At 37.4% G+C, this 22,509-nt stretch overlaps 1 protein-coding gene, 1 long non-coding RNA gene and 1 pseudogene across 3 annotated transcripts in view; 1 reads left to right on the forward strand and 2 right to left on the reverse strand.

The window, feature by feature from the left end:
• Positions 1–386: 386 nt before the first annotated feature.
• LOC144663889 (extracellular protease-like) lies at positions 387–4,004 on the forward strand. The gene is made up of 3 exons (XM_078524974.1): positions 387–464; positions 3,020–3,126; positions 3,504–4,004. The coding sequence occupies exons 1-3, from the start codon at positions 462–464 to the stop codon at positions 4,000–4,002; spliced, it is 609 nt and encodes a 202-aa protein (XP_078381100.1). The 5' UTR covers positions 387–461; the 3' UTR covers positions 4,003–4,004.
• A 4,641-nt stretch (positions 4,005–8,645) lies between these two features.
• LOC144663896 (extracellular protease-like) lies at positions 8,646–13,800 on the reverse strand (annotated as a pseudogene). Its single transcript, XR_013572691.1, has 2 exons — positions 13,667–13,800; positions 8,646–11,518 (listed from the first exon to the last, which is right to left on the reverse strand). The product of XR_013572691.1 is annotated as an extracellular protease-like (transcript).
• The window catches only part of LOC144663902 (uncharacterized), a 284,797-nt gene continuing 270,933 nt past the window's right edge, over positions 8,646–22,509 (reverse strand). Inside the window, exon 2 of the long non-coding RNA XR_013572697.1 lies at positions 8,646–9,429. This is a non-coding gene — a long non-coding RNA (uncharacterized LOC144663902). The remainder of the gene's footprint in view (positions 9,430–22,509) is intronic.

Genomic DNA, 22,509 nt, shown 5'->3' on the forward strand with positions numbered 1-22,509 from the left:
CGATGAAGGTTAACACTCGCGTACGTTAATATTTTCTGAGCAAATTCATAATACAAGACGAAAACCTTTTGAAAGTGGCATAGTTTTAAACCAAAAAAATACATTTTTTTGCTTGCTGCTTATGAAGTTTTATTTTAACTTTGTTTTAAACCAAACTACGATACTGCAAACGTCAAACTGGGTTTTCTGTTGTTGTTTTTTAAATTTATTTTGTTATTAAAATAATCTGGTAAGAACGTTCTGCTTTCATTGCTTGTTGTTATAAGCGCAAACAATGCGTCCAATCAACCATAAAGGGATACAGCATCAATCAGTTCTAAACTTGTTCTTAACAACGATTTGGTTGTCACGTGAAACCAAGAATGTTTTTATGTTTCGCGCGCATTGAATATACATTACAGAGGAAAAATTGGGTGATTCACGCGCTAAGCAGGCCCTATACAGCGACTTTGAACCCAAGAATGGTAAGTTCACAATAATGATCCTTTTGACATGCTGTTCCAACAATTGGTAGCTGTTTTTAATAGCAGTTTTAGCCATCGCTTATGAAAGAGAGATCTTCGCCAAAGGTACCTTTCAATTACTATGCCGACTCTACGTTTCAATCGCCATTCCAGCTAAAGTCGTTCACGAGAAAGTAGAGAGACTTGTAGGCGATATCTGATTTTTCACTTAGTGAAATTGTGCTTTTGATAAAAGGTCTATTTTGATAGTTGATGGGGACAATTCCATTCTTACTATTCTTTTACTGATCTATCCAGGAAAAATCATGACGATGAACGTGACTCAAATTTGGTCACCGCAACATGCAAATTTTATCAAAAAATACATCAAAGCAGATCCTATTGAGAACACCTTTTATCCCTCTCCATATTATTCATGTTTCAAAACGAACAAATGGTCTGCAAGTACCTATATACCGTTTCTTTTCGCACAATTTTTATTCTCTATTTTAGCTTTCTCCTAGAAGCTTTCATCTAAACGTGTAAATAAGTCGGTCAATCATTTGTGGAATCAGGGATGAATATTTCAGACCAAATTAGACCACGAAACTATTGTGGAAGCAAGCAGGCCCGTACCCAATCCACAGAGGCCATACTGGTGGCAGCAATTGTTATTAAAAACGCTTAGTTATACATGAAGTAATTTTTAAGCAAATCGATAGACAGTTTAACGTGTTGGTAGCGATCAAGAAACTCATTACCGTATGAGAAAGCACACGGCCATTGAATATTGAATACGTGCACTGTACTACACTAAAGAAGTCCTGATTTCACATGACAACCCGTTTCGTGGTACGAAAATGCCTTTGATTCATTTATCCTGTGTCAGTTAATGTTTTTTTGGGGAGGTGCAAATTTATACATCATAAATTTCTGAATGAGAATATTTTTTTGTGTGTGTTTAAAGCTCTAATTTGACAATTCGCAGAGTTTGATCAACATGCAGTTCTCTGGCTCGAGCAAGTTAGGGAAAACGTCCGTAGATCTTTGAAATAAACTAAAGACTTGAGACTCACAGGCTCACTGCCAGTTTTTAAAACTACTTTAAAATACTTTGGGAATCTCAGATTACGACCGACGTTATCCAAGCAAAAAAGTCGCATCTTATCGATTCATGTTCCCCGGTATATCGAATTGCTATTGGTTGAAATAGAAGAAAGCATGCTTTTGTTTACGTAATGCTTGCTTAAGTTGGCTTTCTGCATGATATGGATATAGCGTGGCTCCAGTGGGCGAAGCGTGCCAGCAGAGCACCATGAGCAAGAAACTTTGGTAAGCTATCAATGCGCGAAATTCTGTCTATGACTTCAGCTTACGCCCGTCGGTATAGATTCCGGGGGAAGGAGAGAGGACAAACTTTGATACGCGGCTTTCAAGAAAGGAGACGAAAAGCTTGCTAGACGGCCAAATTTTCTTCGAATAATCTCCTCTAACGTGGTCGGTATTCCGTGAAATCTACAAACAACAAAGGCTCACGGGAAGATCCATAATAATCACGTTCTGTGAAAGTTATATTACTTGTGCACATCATCAATAATACAACTTGATTATTCTGAAATGATAGTTCGGCATGTTTTCTTTGTAAAATCGCCTTTATGAGTTCCCCTTCACGAGATTGCCTTCATAAAATAAAATACAGTTTTACTGGGTGAGGTGAATTGATTTTTTTTTTACCGTGTGTTGATAGGATTATTTTGCTGTGAGTTTATTTTAGTTAAACTTAAACTTATATTGCCGTGACATTTTTTAATACAGAAACTTGAGAAATCTATACTGAGTGTAGCTATGAGAAGTTTTAAGAAGTGTCGAGCGATGACAAAACATGTACAAAAAAGTCTTAACCAACAATTGTTCTGTAAGGCAAACAGTATAAAGAGGATAGCGATACAATTAATTTTTATAATGCCACCATTTTTTTTTTTATCTGCCGTAAAATAAATCGTTTTGTTGTGAGCATATTCTGTGGGCATATTCTGCTGTGAGCATATTCAGTTTAACAGTTAACATATATGGATAACCCAATACTTTAAAAACTTTATTATATTACCAGAATGGATCAAAATAATTGTAAAATCCAGTAAAAAATTAATAAATTGAAAGCTCCCTTTTTTGGCTTACAAAATCTATTTATATAATACAATTTATTTTTATAATATGTCAAAAAATTAAAACATCCATGTTTTCGAGAATAACGAAAGACGCAAACAGAGAAATCATGTTCTCTCATTTTTCATCGCTCTAAGAGAAACAAAATTGCACCAAATAATTATAAGAACTCGGAAAATTGAGAAATTTTAGTTATTTTGCATTATTTTTTAGAAGCAATTACCTTAATTATTTTTTCTGGCTCTTGCTTTGCAATTTCTTTCATTGCAAATTCACTGCGAGGATCATTTCTTTACTTTACATCTCATCCGCATTTCGTATACACGAATCCTTTCATATCGGCTTTACAGCATTCCATCACCATTCTTACTCTTTTTTTTTTTTACTGTCCTTTTAATGAATAATTGCAGATGAAAGGCATGATGCTGGCAAATATATTTATAGTTTTGCCATTTCTGCTGGTTGTAATGGAAGTAAATGGAGACGACAGTGTGTTGTCGGATTCCTTCGAAACCAAGTGAGTGATTGTAGGCACACAGAAAGGCAGGAATATTAGAAGGCAGAGAGGGTTTTTCTGAGATTAAAATGTCACCGGCAATTTACCAACACACTGTTAAATCTATTTTCCCTAAAAAACAGTATTTTTCCTCAGACAAAAATATTTGTCCATGAACTCGTACCACGCACGATGTCAAATATTAGATGAGCATTGCTTTAGTGCACGTCTTTTAATCAGGTTGCCTTGTTGTTGTAATTGTTATTGTTCTTGTTTTCGGTCTTTTTATTTTCTAACTCGCTTGGAAAAATAAAGCTCTTTATTTGGTTCTAAAACAATACGGCTCGAATTTGAAGTTTTGCACCGATATGTTAACAAATTCGTGTTTGTTTTGACAGGCTTTTCGCCGCTTCCATCGCCTGTTTACCTTCTTACCAAACCACCGAGGATGTCAAGTGTGATTTCAACCTAACGAACATCGGTGACCGCGCATATTCTGTGCTGACGTGGAACACACCACTGAACAAGTTAGCGCCGAAAGGTCTGGCCGTCACCCGAGATGGGAAAAAATTGAAATATGACGGCATCTTAATGAAGCGCGAAGCTCCGGGACGTCGCGATTTCGTGACCATTGCTGCTGGAGAGAACCTCTCGTCGAAGTTTGATCTTTCTTCTGATTACGACACGGCCAAGCCTGGAACGTACACTGTCGCGGCGGACATTTATTTAGAATATAAAGAGGGAAGCGTTAGTAACATACACGCAGCAGGAGATACCGGTATCCATACAAACCTTGCTCACCTTTCTTCCCCTGCTTTTAGTTTTCATGTGGGTGGGAAAAGCACCGCTAAGAGAACGCTCGGACATCAGGCGCGTTCTTTAGAGGGGAGAAACTAAACATAAAGGGTACCGCTAGGGGAAGGGGGGGGAAACAAAAAAGGAAAAAAAGGGGAAGGGGTAAGTGGTTTGGGTATAAAATGATTTCAGCTGTCAGTGAAAGTTTCTGCCCGTATTATTTGTTGTCAAAATTACTAGCACTTCTTACAAAAAACTTTTCGTAACATTGATTATACAATTACTACCAACACTTTGGACAAAAAAATCAATAAAAATGGTTACAAAATTAGCAAAGGTTTTTATTGGGCGCTGCCTTCAACGGATAGTGTAAAATGTACAAATTCAAATTAAGACGGTCCAAATCACGTTACGCATGCAACGTGACAATTGTGATAGTTAACACATAGTATTTTCTTATAGTTATTGTACCGCTTATTTGTTAGAGCGCGGGCTCAAGAAACGTACGATTTAGACTCTGGTGGTATCATACACATGACCATTATTAAAAGTTCTGTTAAGCTTTTATAAAGCTTTTACCGTGCGGTAAAACGCAGTTAATGGCTTTTTTTCTTTTATTTTCAGTTGGTCATGCAATCTAGCATTACTTGCCTAGACAACAAAAAATAGTTCACAACAGTGAAGGCCATGTTTTTAAATAAATGCTTTCCTATTCACGCAGTTAGGACAAATGTCTTTCACGTTCAAAATTTGTGCTGTTACGTTGTAAAGTAGTCTAGAAGAAATATATTTTAGCTTAACTCGGATTATTCGTTGCTCTATTCATGGCGAGTTGTTCGCCAACTTAGTTTATAGTACGACTTTACCTATTGGTTGAACTTTTAGGCATTGTCTTGCAATAAAGGTAGCGGAACAATATCTCAGGCCATTGTCTGTGTAGCTTTTGCACGAATAAGTTAAATTTGCAACAATTAAATTCCCCCCCTCCCCCCTCCCCCAGTGGTGAAGGGCTATGATATGCGGATATATGTCAATAAACTGAGGTCACTCCTTGTGGTTCGGTTAAGTCGGCGTAGCGACCTCCCCCAAAGCTTTGGCATTGCTTGTGTCGTGCTATCTTATTGCCTTGCCTTAATCTTGTCCTATCCAGCCCGAGCGGTGCTGCCACCCCACCGTTAGGTTTTTTCAAATTTTGAAAAGAAGATTTACTCTACAATGCTGAAACTTTCAGTAGCTGTTCATTCATCCCCATCATTTTTAACATTTTTCTTTATTTTTCCAGTTTTTTGAAACAGAATTGAACGATTTGTTTATTTTTGCATTCCATAAGCATTCTGGCCTGATTTTGCATCAGTTTCCGTTATTTTCTGACTTTCTAAAAAAATGGTGAAATCCAAGATGGCGGATCTAAGATGGCGGCTATAATGACGTCATCGCTAACAAAAAATATGTTATCTTGTATAGTTCGCTACGGGCTTTCTACTCAGTGCAAATATATTTCGCTGCGCCTTAATAGAACGAAAACTCCGTGGTCCCCTCCCCCCCGCTTGCACGATGGTGGCGGTATGCGTTTGCTTGTACGTCCGAGGGTTAAACAAGTTATGATACCATAGCCGTAGCCAGACTTTTAGTATAAACGAGGCAAAATCTTTCTAAGAGGGATCTGGGATATACCCCCAGAAAATTTTGAAGTCTAGAAGCCCTTAAAACGCGTTTTTCAACATTTTTCATAAGTTATTTTCTCAACTGCTAAAAGTGTTCTGTTATAAATTTTGGCATAAAATCTAGACGAGGCAAGTTTGCCTCTTGTTAGTTATGGCCCTGGAAACTAAAGTCTCTTACATACCATTCATGGTTCATTTAGTAGTAGCTATTACTGGATACTTGATTCTCGCAAAAATCGCGACAGACTTTCAATAAAGTCCTTTGTCTTATTTATGCCTCTTCTTATTTACGGCCCTCTTGCGAGTTCGTTGCTCGCAATGCCGCTTCGCTTCCTAAAAAGCTCGCTGCGCTCGGTTAACTAAATATACAGTGTGTCTTCGCTTATACTCGTGAGGTCGACATGCCTTGATGTCCAGAATGGAGACTCCTAATAATTAAACTGTGTGAACCGGCGTCAGTCGCGAAATTTCGAATTTCTTCATATTTTGATCGAATAACCTCTATAGAAAAGTATTTTCGTAAATACATTTTAAAGGTTCAGTAGCGATTTATTTTTTTCAATATCTAAAAAAGTTCGAAGAACGCCACTTTGGTGTCCTGCCGCTTTCGAAACTACTAGAAATTTAGCATTTTCTTTTCGCTCGTACAAATGGACGCGATAACATCCAGCAATGTTCTGGAAAGTCATGATAAACCTCTTGTTCTTTATAAAGCACTAGTTTATTTTGTGAAAGCTGCTGGTATTTGATTGTTTTTGGCCGTTACAGTTACACAATTTTAACACTTAAGCAAAAGCGCTAAATTTAGCTTACAGTAAAAACTCGCGAGTAAGAACCTAACATTTAAGAACCTGTTAGGCTAAAATTTGCAAATTAGATACCACTTTTATAAGAACCTATTTAGCCTCAAATTTGGAAACAGGTTCTTATTTTCTAAAATTGATTAAAAATGTTTACTTTTGGGAAAAAGGTTTGGACAAAGCACTACTGTGCATGTATATCATGTCATATTCTAAATGATTAGTGCTTCATTTTTGCACAAGCATAGCTCTATAACAATATTGAATTTTTTTCTTAAGAAATTAAGAACCTACTAAGAACTTAATAAGCCTAAATTTGTGTTAACAACCCTTTATGTCAGAACCTGTTTAGGCTAACCTGAAAAACAATAGGTTCTTACTCGCGAGTTTTTACTGTACTTGGAATAAAATTTAAGCACATCCTTTATATTCATTTATGTAAAAATTTATGTGGCGGCACGACAAAAGTATCCCGTCGAGAAAAAAAGAAACGTGGAGTGTATTTTGGCCCTCCCCGTTTTGAAGCTTCCCCGTTTTGAACACTCACTTTATCAAAAACTAGGTGGCTCCAAGTATACTCTTTACATTTGTCTATCATCAGTTCGATTAGAATATTATTCAGACATCACTTAGCGTAAATAAGAAATGTCGTTTAGGTATATACCGTATTTTCTCAATCAAACGCCGGACCTTGATTAAACGCCGGCCTCGCATAAACGCCGGGTCAAAACTGCTTATTTTTAAATTAACGCCGGGGACGTTTGATCAAGGCTCCGGCGTTTATTTGCGGTCGAGCTACAGGGCCGTAACAAGTAAGAGGTAAGACGAGGCACTTGCCTCGTCTTGATTATAACCCAAAATTAATAGTTAAAAATTAATAGCTTAGTTGGAAAAATAATCCCCAGCTCGACAAAATTGATTTTTCTCCAGAAATACCTTATGAAAAATGTTTAAGAAGGAGTATCCAAGCTTCTAGTTTTTCAAATCTTCTGGAGGGCATTTCCTTAAAACTTCCCATCAAGATCTTGCCTCGTCTATGCCAAAGGTCTGGTTACGGCACTAAGATAGCAAGTATATGTATTGTCTTGAATGGACAACATCAGTAGCACGGTATGCTGTTTTAGAAATGTTACTAAATGTTCAAAGGAAAAGAATAAAAGTACCGGCGTACCATGGCAAGGATGGATGGTGTAAAACCAAAAAACACATAGCAATGTTCGCTTTCGTTTTGTCATGACTGACGTGGTTTTTTTTCTTGGGTTATCAAACTCACTGTCCTTGAAAACGCTTGGGTTCCTCCAGCTTTAATGTTTATAAGATGCAAAAGAACGTCGGCGAGATTGCCGTTTATGAATACAAAACCTTGTGCCCATAACATTTACTTGCTCCGATATTGTTCATATATTGTTTACGTTCTTAATTCTGACAAAAATCCTGATTGCAAAAAACACGCGCCGTATATAAAGGGGCTCAATGGGGTGTTGGATTTTGCGGTTAACAGTTAAAATTTTGGCTTTTTACGGTTAACGGTTAATTTATATCCATAACGGTTAACAGAAGTTAAAAATTAATTCCCATTGTTTTTAAAGTTAAAAATTAATTTCCATTATTGAAAAATATATTTTAGGTCGTAGGACCATTCTGGGACGATGAAGTAATCTAGTCTGTTTTATTTACAATTGCTGACCGATATTTTACTTAACATATTTTGCGGCTAACGGTTAAATTTTCCAATTTTTACGCCTAACGGCTAAATGTTTGGCCGTTTTACAGTTAACGGTTAACCCCATTGAGACCCTCTATCACCCTCGGAGACCCAGGGGCAGTCTGTCGGGGCGGAACGAAGGAAAAAATCGTCCCATCCTGACAAACTGCCCCTGTGTCTCGGAGGAAGAGGGATTAAAAGTCAACCTGGAAAAAAAACACTTCGTTAATAAATGCCGGAACCCGATTTAACCCCGGGTCTACCAGGCCAAGTTTGAAATAAACGCTGGGGCGTTTAATTGAGAAAATACTGTAAATACACGTATCATGTAATTCAACGCCCGTAAAACGCACATGCACGCGACCAAAGCAAGCCTTTTCCGTTCAATTGGCTATCATTTTCGAGGTAAAACGATGAAAGAATCCTGGAAAATTTTATCGTTTGACTGTAATTCTTGACTGAAAATAGAAACTTTAAGAACTGCAGTCGACCCGCCGCTAAACGTCAATGTAGTTGGAGAAATATGAGAAAACATAAATGAAAGCTAAATTGAAGAGTACAGATAACACCGCAGACTTTAAACTTAATTTATTTTCCCTTCATGTTACATGTGTATGACTTGTTAATAACAGCAAAACCTCGACAGCGCTACTGATAATACCCAAGTCTATCCACCCAAAACCAAAGTTAAAACTTAATCCAAGTCAGTCCCTTAGGAACCGTCTTGACAGAAAGCTTACCATAACTTCTACAATTTGTCCTTTGCCACTATACCAAAGTCGACAAAAATACAGTGGAATCTCAATTTCTGGAACCTCCAAGGGACGCAAAAATTGGTTCGAGAATTCAGGAGTTCAAGAAATCAACTGATGATATAATTGATTGGTGTTAGAGCGGTTTTCACTTGAGTGTCGAAAGTAATTTGCGTTTGCTTTGGTTTTGCGTTCACTACGCTTAGTGATTGGTTTAAAAATTTCGCACCACTTTCTCGGCCAATCAGGAGTAAAACCAAAACCAATTGTGACTCGCTCGCGCACGTTTTCCCGCGCTTCGTGCCAACTACATGTATTTGCTTCGAGTTTTGATTGGTTCACTGGATTGTCTGTGTCCTTTGTGATTGGCCAGAGTAATTACTTTGGTTTTGGTTTTACGACACTCAATTGAAAATTGCTCTAATTCGACTGATGAAGCAAATCCACGAGACGACCTCAGTTTGAGTTACCGGAAGGTTCAAGAAATAGAAGGTTTGAAAAACCCAGGATTCCACTGCACTGAACTGAACTGATTACTTTATTTACCCTCGGATTGTAAGTTAACAACTGATCCTCTTCAAATATAGTAAAAACCCGCATATAAGAAGCTAAGGGGGGGAAATTAAGCAAATGTTAGGCTAAAGTTTTCATTTTAACTGAACCGCCTTTTCATAAAAACCTATTTAGCCTAAAATTGTCAATAGGCTCTTATTTTACGAAAATGAAGTCACAGATGAAATGTAACAAAGCACGAAAGACATGCAAGCTATTTTGGAAAGATAAATTTACGTTATGGTTATCATCTAAACTGTATTCTAGATAATTATTAATACAGCAATATATTTCATATCACATATGCCCTGCAAATTAAGAAATTGAGAATTCAATTAAGAACCTATTTAAGAACCTAAGTAGCCTAAAATCCCACTAAATACCATTTCTATAAGAACCTTTTTTTCGACTAAGTTGAAAAAAATCTAGGTTCTTAAACGCGGGTGTTTACTGTATGATACGAATTCACTATTGAGGAACGTTTCCCCAATCTCCCTTAATAGGCTTGGGATAACCATCATCAATTTGCAAACTCGAAGGGTTGGAATATCGAAGGTATTCAGTGCCCTTAGTTACATAAAGCTTCCCATCCGGAAAAATTGCCATCGCATCAAAACCACTTTCAAAGTTTTCTGGCAAATTTCCCCACTCACCGGAATCGAGTCTTTTAGGATACCCAGCATCCACTGTACTTTGGTATTTATCACTGTAGCGTACATACAAGGGACCCCTAGTGACATAGGCAAGGCCTGTCGGTAGTTGCACCGAAGAATCGAAACCTGTGCTCATGCTACCGCTTACACCCCACCAAAACCAATTTATTGATCGTGGATATCCAAAATCAACTGTTGTCACATTTCCATCTTCGAAGCGAATATACTGACTGCCCTTGGTTGCAAAAGCATGCCCGTATACGTCGTTAAGGAAAAAACTATCAAACCCTTGAGTAAAGTCTTCAGGCAAATTTTCAAAACGGTCATTTATCAGCACCGGGTAAGCAGGGTTAGGAGTCACTGCACTGCTATCTGTATATCGCACGTACATATTCTCTTTAAACAAGTATATATAACCGTTTGATAATGTGGTCATGGCATCAAATCCGTAGTTAAATGGAAAAAGCGATGCTGTAAAATAAGCATAGTTGTCCCCATTATTAGCGGCTAAGTGAGGGGCCGATTTGGCCAACGTTTTGCAAGGACTTACACCGTATTCAAAATCGTTTGTGTCAGCTAAAGCATGGGTTAACTCGTGTACAATTGTTGACATTTTAGTGTCAAATCCTGAAAGACTTGGGGCTCTCTGGTACTCACTACAGAGGTAAATTGTGCGCGTTCCCCTAGAAGTGTAAGCAAATATATTCGCTTCGCATTTTGCCCCTTCATGGACATAAGTAATTGTTTCTGAGCTTAACACACTCTCCATTTTATTACCTCAAACTTTTCGATAACAGCGTCTGCACTTGTTGTTCCAAACCAAGTTTTAACACGGTCTGGACTGCTTCGGAGGTCTAAAATAGCGGATTGTATGTAATGGTATGCAGCGCGGTGAATTTCGGTTGTTGCAGTCGGCATAGTGACAACAACAGGATCTAGAGGAACATTTATACTATGACTACGTTTTTGAGAGTTCCCGACTGATAGGGTACGTTTATTTTCCTTTTCGAAAGAACGAGCCCTTTGCCCCGAGGTACCATTACCCCCCTTTCTCCCGACAACTTTAAACCTAACGAATGGCGAAGATAGATGACTTATTTTGATGGGGATATCTGGTTTACCAGGTTCGTTCATACCCTTTACACTACCTATTGCATATTCTATGTAAGTGTCTACTGCTACAGAGTACGTTCCAGTTTTGCTCATGTCGTATCCTTCAGAAATATCAAACGTTGATGACACGGTCTGTCCAACTGCCACGAGCACAAACTGATCAGGGCCAGGAGTACTACGCTTCATGAAGATGCCATCGTATGGTACCTTTTTTCCTTTGCGCATGACAGACAAGCAATCAGAGGTCAGTTGCACCAGCGGTGTGCGCCACTTGAGCACAGAAAGGTTTCGCTGTCCCTCATTTTTCAAATGGAATTGGCATTCAATTTTGTCCGTTGTCCTGTACCTCGGTGAACATTCAAGGGAGGCAGAGAAAACCCTGTGCAAACCAAATGAAATGAACATATTTAAGAAAAAATGTATAAAAGTTATACCAATAGAATTTTTTTTATTTTTAACCCTATTCAGACCGGGCTTTTTTGGACCTTCTCTGACCCGGGGCGGGGGGGGGGGGGAAGCCCCCCTATGTAACTTCCAGAATATTTAAGAAATCACAATGAAACATAGGATGTATAGTATGTCCAAACATCTTTCTTTTGGTAACGTGACAATCACGTGACAATTGCATCATAATGTTAAAACAGCCGCCATCTTGGATTTCAAAATTTTTCGAAAATGACAGAAAACCACCCAAAATTACTGCAAAGTACACAAAAGCAATAAAACTGTGCTTAAAAACCGTAAAAAGGTACAAATTTGGGAAAACATGCCTATCAAAATGCCGTTGCCATGGTGATGTCAAGTTCCTGGCACAATATCATTTTCTTCCAATTTATTTCCAGATAAATTTTAGATAAACTCACAAAGTTTGGTAGGGTTTGGTTAAATCTTGAAAAAGTTATTAGCGTTCAAAGTCGGCGCGGGCCTCAAAAGCACCCCCCCCCCCTCCCCCGGTCTGAATAGGGTTAAATGTGACTTCCCTTCCGTCTAACAAGCAAGTACTCGCTTTTCATAGCAACGCATTCGTTACAGTAGTAAATGAAGAAAGTACTTTTACGAGTTCTTTTGTTCTTTAACAGGAAAGTGTCAATGATTCCCGTCGGGTACAATTCAGTGAATGTCACAAAAATGGCCAACATTTTCAGTTGGCTGGAGGCTAAGTGGGTGTTTTACTTTAAATTAAATTTATATCTTCGACAAAATGTTTGAGCTTAAATTAAAGGATGTTTCGATTTTTCTTGTGCAATTTGGAATAAGTAAGCAGTCATAAATTTTTCAAAGAAAAGAAATACTCGTACTTATTTATTCAAAATTGCATTCCAACTGTTATGTGACTACTTATTAATAATATTAATTTTTATGAAAAAATTGCGAGAAAGCAACAAAAGTAATTTATTCAAACTCGGCAAATATCTTCACGCGTACGTTCAGTTAAAAAAGGCCAAAGCCCAAAAGTTCCAACCCAACTGTTAACACGGTCCGGACTGCTTTGAAGGTCTGTAGTGGAGGGGGAGACAGGGGGCGGGAGCCCGGGAGAAAAGGGGCGGGAAGCAGGAGGAGAGGGGGCGGGAAGCGGGATTTTTTAAGGTGGCGGGAACCGGGAGAAAACGAGTGAAATTTCGTAACATTTCATTATATTTCGCAATGGACATGGAACAAACAGGAGAGAACCGCTACGGAAAGGGGCGGGAGGCGGGAGGCGGGAGTAAAAGGTACGGGAAGCGGGAGGTTTAGACCCCCCTGTCCCCCCCCCCCCCCACTCTGTAATGAGGGTCTGAATGGGGGTACTTCGATAACACAAAACACTTCACTTTTTAGCTCTGTAACATCAAACAGTTACATTTTAGGCATTTTAACACTAACAGTAAAAAATTCACTGTAACAGTAAATTTTATTTAAAAAGAAACAAGAACGGCTCACAAAATGCCAATATTATGAAGTTTAGTATATCAAGAAGTTTTCGGCAATTTTCCGACGATTTCCGATCATTTCAGAAGATTTCCGAATACTAGCGAAGATTTACGTAGACTAACGAAGATGATTAAAGACTACCGAAGATACCGAAGATTACCGAAGATTTCGAAGAGAACACAGCACAGGCTCAAAGCTCATGAGTGATTTCATGACCGACTCTCGAAGAGCAGATAAGAATTTACAATGTTAAAAGACTATGAGTTATTCACGAAAAACCTCCAAATACTTAACAGTATTTTCTTCGGAAACACTAAACATTGAAAAATTGGGCCATTTAACAGCAAACACTAAAAATTATGGGCAAGTAACACTTAACACTAAACCCCATTGAGACCCTCTTAATGGCAAAAAAGATATAGTGATATGCAGCGCTATGGACTTCTTTTGTCTCTGCCTTATCAAGAAAGAAATATCTGCAGTAATGAGGTCAAAATTTTCTGACCTGACATTCCAACGCTTGGTATTTTTGCACACTACTTTTTAGCAATTGCATGTGTACAAAACCTTGTGGATATTTTGATCATTCTTTTCTTACAATGTCGACTATACTTACTTGGTTTCGGAGATATCGAATTCCACATTTTGATCACCATTTGCCATCCCCAATATCAACAAGATTATCCAGACTGTCATCTTGAATAGCCTTGTGTGTCAGTTGATTGCCTGTACAGAAAAAGAAAAACAGTTCCACAAATTGTATCCCAAAGATTTTACAATACTAATAAAACAATGACTAAAATATCAATTATCCTGTTGGCCAAACAATAGAATAGAGGTGCATTTAACCCGGGATTTAAGTGTATTATGAGTGCAAATTAAATAAATATTTATTTTTTTAAAAAACTCGAAGACCTGAAACGGCTGTTAATATACTTCCGAGACTTTTGATCGAAAAATCACGAAGACTTCCGATGCTTATGATAAATTGAGAACGTCCAAAAATCCAAGATCGTACACCGAAGACCGTGCTCTCGATTCCTAGATTTCCGAAGATGCTTTCAGCCGAAAACTTCCGAAGATGGGAAAGATTGACAATGTATCACGGATTTTTTTTTTCCAAAACTTTTCAAACGCTGAGCCCAAAAAAGCGTATGACATTGCTACGGTAACACTGACGAGAATTAAACGATACAGCATCACCTAATGCAAAATTCAGAAAGCTCTCATAAATTATTACTTACAGCATCATTTGAAGTTGTAATTTCTTATCAACGATTCTTGTCAAAGATTTTAAAATTATCGATCGGATCGATAGTTATCAATTGGTCTCGCATGCGGCAACAAACAGCTTGCCTAAAAAAGGATTGTCTCGGTCTAGCGCAATAGCAAACAAAATATGAATTTTCCGTGGTATAACTTAACAGGTTTTCTTGAACAGCCAAATATATATTTATGTCGATGGAAACCTAAAAATAATAGTCATTTTTTATTCACAATTGCCACATTAGAGCACTGAAACTATTGATAACCGTCTTTGGCTGCCGATGGCTAGGATGGAAATTGATTACAACTTCTTCTTCTTCTTCTTCTTCTTCTTCTTCTTCTTCTTCTTCTTTGATATTTATAGCCGTGGTTTGATCTCTCTCCGCAAACTAAGGTTATATCTTCCTTTAGATGTTCAAATATGATGTTTTTCATGGGTATAGTTGCCTACCACTAATTTCAGAACAGTTTAGACCAAAAATCCATAAAATCCCGGACAACGGTTAAAAGAAGAGTTCCACAGATTAACTATTTGGTCCTTGGTTTCCTATTAAGATCGACACTTGAAAACGTTTTTTCTTGGAAACATGGAAAAAAGCGAGTCCATATTTTTCGGAAGCGTTTCTTCTTTTCTCCAATATATGAGAATTTCTTTATATCTAGCTCAAGAGATCTGTAATAAATAATATGGTACGCAAATCCTCCGATCCGTTCGATTCGCCTCTGTTTTCGTTCAAATTTGAATCCGCATTACTTGAAAATTTGGTGTGGTGTATTTTCACTTTAACGGACCGAAGATGTTGTTGGTATGCCAATTTGTTTTAAAAAAAAGATTCGTTTCATTGCTTCTTTTTGCGACAATTCCGCCAAAAAGACCGACCAAATTGATCCGAACTTCCTTTAGTATCCACGATCCGAAACCTCCTGACATGAAGAGTTCCGGAATCAGGTCCAAATTTTTCTCAGCTTATCTGCGATCCACGAACCTATTCACCCCCTTCTGTGATGTTTACCACAATCAGATTGAAGCGAACAAAAGCCCATTAACAAAAGCTACTGTGAACAAATACAAGTAGCTCCATTTAACTCTAAAAATAGAGCAGAAACGTTACACATTTCTCAAAAAGTGTGGTAAGTATATCTACTAACAACAAAGATAGCATGTACGATCTATTCACTGTTTCAACATAACGATATAGCATGTATTGTGAACTTACTGCCATGTGTAGTTTTCTTCAGAGTTCCCTCTTCTCGAATGTGCGGGCCGAGAGTGTAGGCAACCCAAGAGGGCCTCTAAGTTTTATGCACTACCATTGCGTGCAAAACGCTTCACATTCTTGATCACATGCACATGGCAACAGGATTGCTGCTAAGAAAACGTTTTACACTAACAAATGGATGCTCTTGGCCCCTTAATGGTTCTCCGCGGGAGGCTCGTAAGCGGATGAGACAGAAGAACATCCTTGATTAAACATGGCAAAAAGGATTGCTGCTAAAAAGGTTTTATATCAATATGCACTCTCTGCCTTAATGGGTGTTTGTGGGGAATTCATTGACAAGTACTTGTTAAACGCGCACGAAAAGAATCGATAAAATTTATTTTAAAGTGCAAACGAAGTCTTGGGATAAAAGAAAGAAATGTATTGAAACTAAAAGGATAATTTATGTTTCAAACTTGTAACTTAAAAATTATCTGCACGCAGTCGATATGGTAATATTGTTTGGAAAAGTTTAACCTTGATCACTCCAAACAAACAAGGTTTTTAACGCTTTTACCATCAACGTGTATATCCTTCTAAATTTCACATCACGCAATCGAAATAGATAACGTGCTCAATATGTATACAAGTAAAACAGATACATTTGTTTAAGAACGCCTCAAACAACCATCAAGGTCAAATCAGTGTCAACCATTTGGAAGCATTTTATTAACAACAGTTGGTTGGCGTGAAGTCAAGAATGATAAGGCTCCCCTGGGGGTTTAGGGAACGTGGCAGTACTTACTAACTTTTGGAACTTGGAGAAAAGCAAAAAAAATGAGAGAACCAGATCAAAAGCATATTTATGGAAACAGGGAACATCATAATCGAAGAAATACTTTTAAGGAACACGGGAATATAAAGAAAACTTTATTGGAAACAAGGGAACCTGGATAACACCCCCCAGCCCCCGAGGAGGCCCTAAATCTGCCTTGTTTTGCACTTTATCATCAAATTTGCTTTGTTTTGCACTTGGTCCACGCCGAACGATTTTAAATTCCAACTAAATCCTGCTAAACCGACGTTAGTAAACATAAATTTAAAACTACCTTGCGCTTTTTATCTGTCTTTCCCGAGCAACTTCGAACTTATATCGTAAATACTCTTTTTCTTTGGCCATCGTAGTTTAACTAAAAACAACACGCAAACTGCGGTGATGAACATTACGAACGAACGCATTGATAGAAAAAAATAGGCCTTTTACTTGACGCTTCGTATGCTTCTACATATATCTTCAGAACTAACCGTTAAATGGAAGTAAAACTAAATTTAAATTCAACAAACAATTGGATTGACAAATGACGAAAAACAGGTGATGAAAAAAATATATATATAGAAAATAAAATACAATGAAATAACAATTTGCACATAACAAAGTGCAAACTAGTAAAGATGAAGTTTTTCGCTGCCTACATTTTCATTCAGGGCAGGTTTTAAATCTCTTCTCAGTAAAGTCTCCTTTATTTTGCAATGGATATCTGACCGTCCCCTTGCTAATATGTTAAAGTGGTCCCATTGTAAATTATGACCAGTTGACGTGACGTGGTCTGCAATAGCAGATGCGTGACTCTTACTTGTGATCGCTTTGAATTGTTCCGTTTTTCTGTCATGTAGTCTATGTTTTGTTTTTCCGATGTAGAAATCTTGGCATTCCCAGCAACTAGCCTTATAAGCATCTTACTGATAAGTAAAAGAGTTTCAAGAAATACTGTCAAACTTGAAAACGTCGGGCCGACGTTTTCAAGTTTTAGGCCACTACTGCCCTGACAATTTCCATGACTAGCACAGTACATTTCAGCAAGGCTGGGCGACTGTTATTGGATTTCCAAGTTATACCAACACCTCCATTTTTTCAAGTAGCAGTAAATCATGGTGACACTGTCCCTTTTATAGGCAAAACTGTGCACGTTAATCAGATTAGCACGCTCCCAGTGAACACGGTCGGGCTTTCCCTGCGACTTAGTTCGCATGAGAAAGAAATGACCCCTTTTTCAAAAAAGCAGGATGGCAAGAATAACAAACATCCTGGCTTTGAAAATATAGAGGGTAATTTTCCTTACAATAAGGAGGAATAAGTAAATAAGCACCTAGCGCTGGTGAACATGGATAAGTGTAAACCAGAGATGTGTGCTCTTGTCGTGAATGTCAATGTGTAGTGAATTGTTTCTTAAATTTTCTTGTAGCTGAATTTTAGAGGCATTATATTAGGAGGCACCTTTAGTATATTATACCTCGTTCGCGGGCATACTTTCATTTCATATTCTGAAACGTTTACCATACTAATGCGCCAATATAAATTCGAGGCGCGTAAATTTTCTACAAGACATTCAAGATTATATTAATATTCATCTGTTTGATATATCTGTGAAAAAGGAGAATTCTCGGGCAATTGTCTGCCTGTTTGAAACAGTATGAGGACGTGTATTTTGTGTGCCAGTGTTGAAGTCGGAAACCTTTTAGCGTGGAGAAAATCCTCTCTTAACATTTAAACAATAGAAATATGTTTAATGAGTGAGATGGTCCACCTTTAAAATGGACAGAGTGCCCCGCTTATTTTAATATCTCTGTGAAAAATGGAGGATTTTCAGGCAAATTGTCTGTGCGTTTAAAAGAGTGTCAAGCAGTGTTTATAGGTTTTTGTAGCCGATTTCTTATAAAATTACTTGTCATGCAGACACGAGAACAATCGATAAAAAGATACGTTTAAGTACCAACGAAGTATTGGGATCACCAAAAGAATTTCATTCGAACTAATAAGATAATTTATGCTTGGAACATGTAACTGAAATATTAACTGCACGCAGCCGATATGGTAATATTGTTTGAAAAAGGTTTACCTTGATCACTCAGAATAAACAAGGTTTTAAAAGCATTTTTCATCAGAGTGTACGTCCTTCTGAAGTTCACATCACGCGAGCAAAACAGATAATATTGTGCTTAATATGTATACAAATAAAGCAGATATATTTGTTTAAGAACACCTCAAACAACAATAAACTTAATGAATGCTCACCCCAACAACCAATATCTTGATGCTGTACTAACCTTGAAGGTCTGTGCATTGCCAGTTCGTAAACGAAAGTTTTGACCATCTTCAAACTTACTAAAAAATTTTCATTCTTTCAAATTTCATGGGTTCATATATCTGTCAAAAAGAGTACTTTCGGACAATTGTCGGCGTGGCAATTTTCCCTTTCGTAAACAGTCGATGCCATGTTAGCCACGTATATATGTCCCTCAATGAATAAGGCGCGAACAACTGACCGGCGTTGATGACAAGTCGAACGCGAAAACTATATCAGGCCAGCGCGCCACTTGCCACTTACTTCGAATCGTCGTTTTTTCTTTTCTGTATAGCAGCGAAGGCAATGAGGCGAAGGCAGAAATTATATCTTACACAAATACTGTGGCTGTGTCATAATCTATCCAGACTGAGCTGAGACCTTGTCCGCGACCAAAAACTCTAAATACATTTAAAAGTTTTAAAATACTTAACGTATCATGTCACGGCGTAAATTTTGGTATTTTTATTTAGTTATATAACAGTTCAGCGTAAGACATTGAAAAGGCGATTGGATCTGTCGAGACACATAAATCCAGCTAAGGCAAAAGACCCCCCTTTCCTTTTATTACTATTGTAGGCAACCATTACCGTAAAGTACGATGCCAAAACGGAATTTATAAGGAATAACCGAACTTACTAGCTTTTGTACTTAAAGTTCAGTCGCTTCATCACGGGTGCAATTCACTTGCTAAGAAGGCTCCTAAATGTATTTTTAGCATGTGTATACATTCTTCGTACCACATGGCCTCCACTCCCTTGCTAGGAACACGTTATGGTTAGGTTGATGCATCACCCCTTAATAGTTGGTTGAAAAATATCACGAAACGTTTCGACTTTCTTGATGCAGCGCCATATTAGCTACAGCTCAATTTTTTTAAAGTGCTACAAACAGACGACTTATTTCTTTGAAAAGTTGTCGAAATTGTTAGAACAAATGCAATAAAAATCAGTTTTGAGAAAGAAAGGGTCCACCAGGACTTCAAGTATTTATTGGAAAAAAATTATGTACGTCTTATTGCAAACTCTCTGTGTTACTGTTTTAAATATCATGTCAATATCATTTCTAACAAAACCAAACATCAAAAACGAATTTCGAAGTTTCACTGAATTCCACTGAATCACTTAAAAGACGAAAGAGATTTTACCTATACTTTACATGGTTCTTGTGAACTTTGAAATTCATGCATTTTCTCAGGTTCTGATATGGAATTGTTTTTGGTGTTATCACGGATAATTAGTTATATCTTTAGCTTTTAGAAAGGGTAGAAAATAACGCAATGTGATTTAAATTATTCTGGTACTCGATTTTTGTCCAACAAAAATTAGCATTACCCGATTTACTGCTTGTTTCCATCTTAACTCCTTTAACACAATGACTACTTGAATAAAAGTCGGGTATTTTCTTATACGACAGATAAATCGGTTAGTGCTTCCAACTTCTTAAAAGATAACCATTGCTTACGACGAGGGTTTATTGATTACGAAACAGTTGAGAAATAACTATTTCGTGACTTTTCGTAGCAACATTCTGGTTGTCATGTGAAATAAAAAATGTTTTTCAGTTTTACGTGACATGAATAAACCCTTCTTCGCACGAAAGCCTTTTTTAGAGTCCTGGCGTAGGAAATTTACACGATACAGTTAGAGAACTGTGTGGAGACGAAAAATGGTAAGTTTTGTATAATGCCCGCTCTAATGTCGCTCTTTAAGAAACGGAAGATGGTGATTGTTTATAACTGGAGATGAAAGAAGAATCAGTCATTATACTAACAGATAATTGCCAATTCAAATTCCTCTCACTTGAAAGTGTTTTAGCGTATTAAGTAGATAGTGGTTCGGCGAGAAAGCACGCCATGAGTATATACATTTATAAGGATAGTTTGCTATTCATTCACCCCCAAGAGCCCGCAACTTTCAAGATAATATTTTGAAAAAGTTAAGACAAGCATCGTCACATGTAAGTTAATTGCTTAAATTGAAGTTTCATTTGAATGGTCACACACTGAGGTATTATACTGACTTTAAGCCTAGAATCAGGTGTATATAGCGAATTACAGTAAACAGCACTACACAAAAGCACTGCTAAATTATTTTCATTTGAAGAGTCACAAACTTGGGTTTTATCAATAAACTAAAATCTTAAGACCACATCAAGTCACTCGTGGTTTGGCTCTGGGACGGAAGGCCAGGGCGTTTAATTAACATTTTACTCTAAATGTTTAATCTTGTTAAATGGAAAGGGGGGTTCCAGTGTAAATTAAGATAGTTCTGTCACACTTTCTTAAACTGTTTCTATCCGTACTTTTTCGCAATTGGCCCTCCCCGTATCGACGTATTTTATAATTTAGATACACCCGAAGTGATATTCGGAGTATATTTTAAATTTATGAAGAAAATCCCTTTCTTCTATAGATATCGATGCTGGACAAATTACATAAGTTACCATAGTTTCTTCTAAGATATAATAGTATTCAGTCTGTTTTTTCTTTGCTGCGTATAAAGTTTTAGTTTAATGTTGTCTTAAAACAAACAACGGTATAACCTACATTCAACGTTTTGTTTTGTTCGTTTATTTTTAACATATAATAAATTTGTTAAAAGCCCTTTGTCTTCATTGTACGTTATCCAAAGCGCACACAATGCGTTCAAACATCATAGTGGGATACAGCATAGTGTGTTCAAACAACCATAGAGAGATGCAGCATCAATGAATTAAAAACTTGTTCTGAACAACAGCGTGCTTGTCATGTGAAACCAAGAATGTTCTTATACTTTTTGTGTATTGAATATACACAATAGAGGTAGCATAAAGATTGAGGCAAGCCTAAGAGCGGAACATCACGGTTATTTAATACAATTTACTGGGATTTTCAATATGTTTCCATTCTGGTTAATGAGAAGCAAAAATACGAAACGTGTGGTGGCTATAGGTGCAAGATTAATATTCTACGGAACAATAAAAATATGTTCCCCGAATAACAAATCAAATCAAGGTAAAACAAACTCAATTCACGGTTATTCCGAACTTTAATTAAACAAGGCCGCACATGTACAACAATAGCGTCCAAATGAAGGGAAAATTCAGCAAAGAATTCATGGGGAGATACGAATAAAACGGGGCCGACACAATTTCGTTCAGTCAATTTACAATTTAATAATTCAATTGGTTATTTTAAAGCTACGGAAACTACGACCGGCGTCTACCGATGCAATTACTTTCAGCTATCGATAAAAAAAAATTAAATGCTCAACTCGCAACGAAAGCGGCATTTTTCTCGCAAATGAATGAGCACATGACACCAAAACCAACTGACGATAAAAATACCACTCACGGTAAATGAAATCAACTTACAGCTTAAAATGAAAAAGCCTAAACATGTTCATGTGCGACAAAAGCCGCTGAATGAAGGCGAAAGCAGCAAAAATTCACGGGAGATCAATTTACTAAAGTTTGTTGCCTTAATACAGTCTTAATCTAGGTCTTATCCATTTCTTCAGCGAACTTGATCGATTCTAAAGTTGGCTTCGTTTTAAACGCAGTCATTTTGTAGTCTTAATGACGAGAGTCGTGAGCCTTAAACAAGCAGACCCGAGCTAAACCTGTTTTATTTGACCCGCAAAAGGAATATAACTTTCAATAAAGCAATTACTTTGGAATTCACCATAAACCTTTTTCGTTTGTCACAATATTACGGAATATAAACAGCTTTAGAGGAGATTGTATAGCAGTCACGCTCGCCTTCCTTACGTTTAATTCAGCTCACATAACAAAAAACGCTCAACAAAGTTCTCCGTTGAGATCAAACTGAAACGTCCGCATCATCCAGTTGATTTATAATTTAAATAAATTAAGCACGGAGTCAATGGGCC

The sequence above is a fragment of the Oculina patagonica genome, chromosome 8, assembly GCF_052425735.1.
Source record: "Oculina patagonica isolate OP01 chromosome 8, crgOcupat, whole genome shotgun sequence".
Taxonomy (NCBI): Eukaryota; Metazoa; Cnidaria; class Anthozoa; order Scleractinia; family Oculinidae; genus Oculina; species Oculina patagonica.

What these genes read in the sequence shown, in the direction of transcription:
- LOC144663889 (XM_078524974.1), top strand. An exon ending in TCGGATTCCTTCGAAACCAA is followed by an intron (nt 3,127 to 3,503) that starts GTGAGTGATTGT and finishes TTGTTTTGACAG; the next exon opens with GCTTTTCGCCGCTTCCATCG.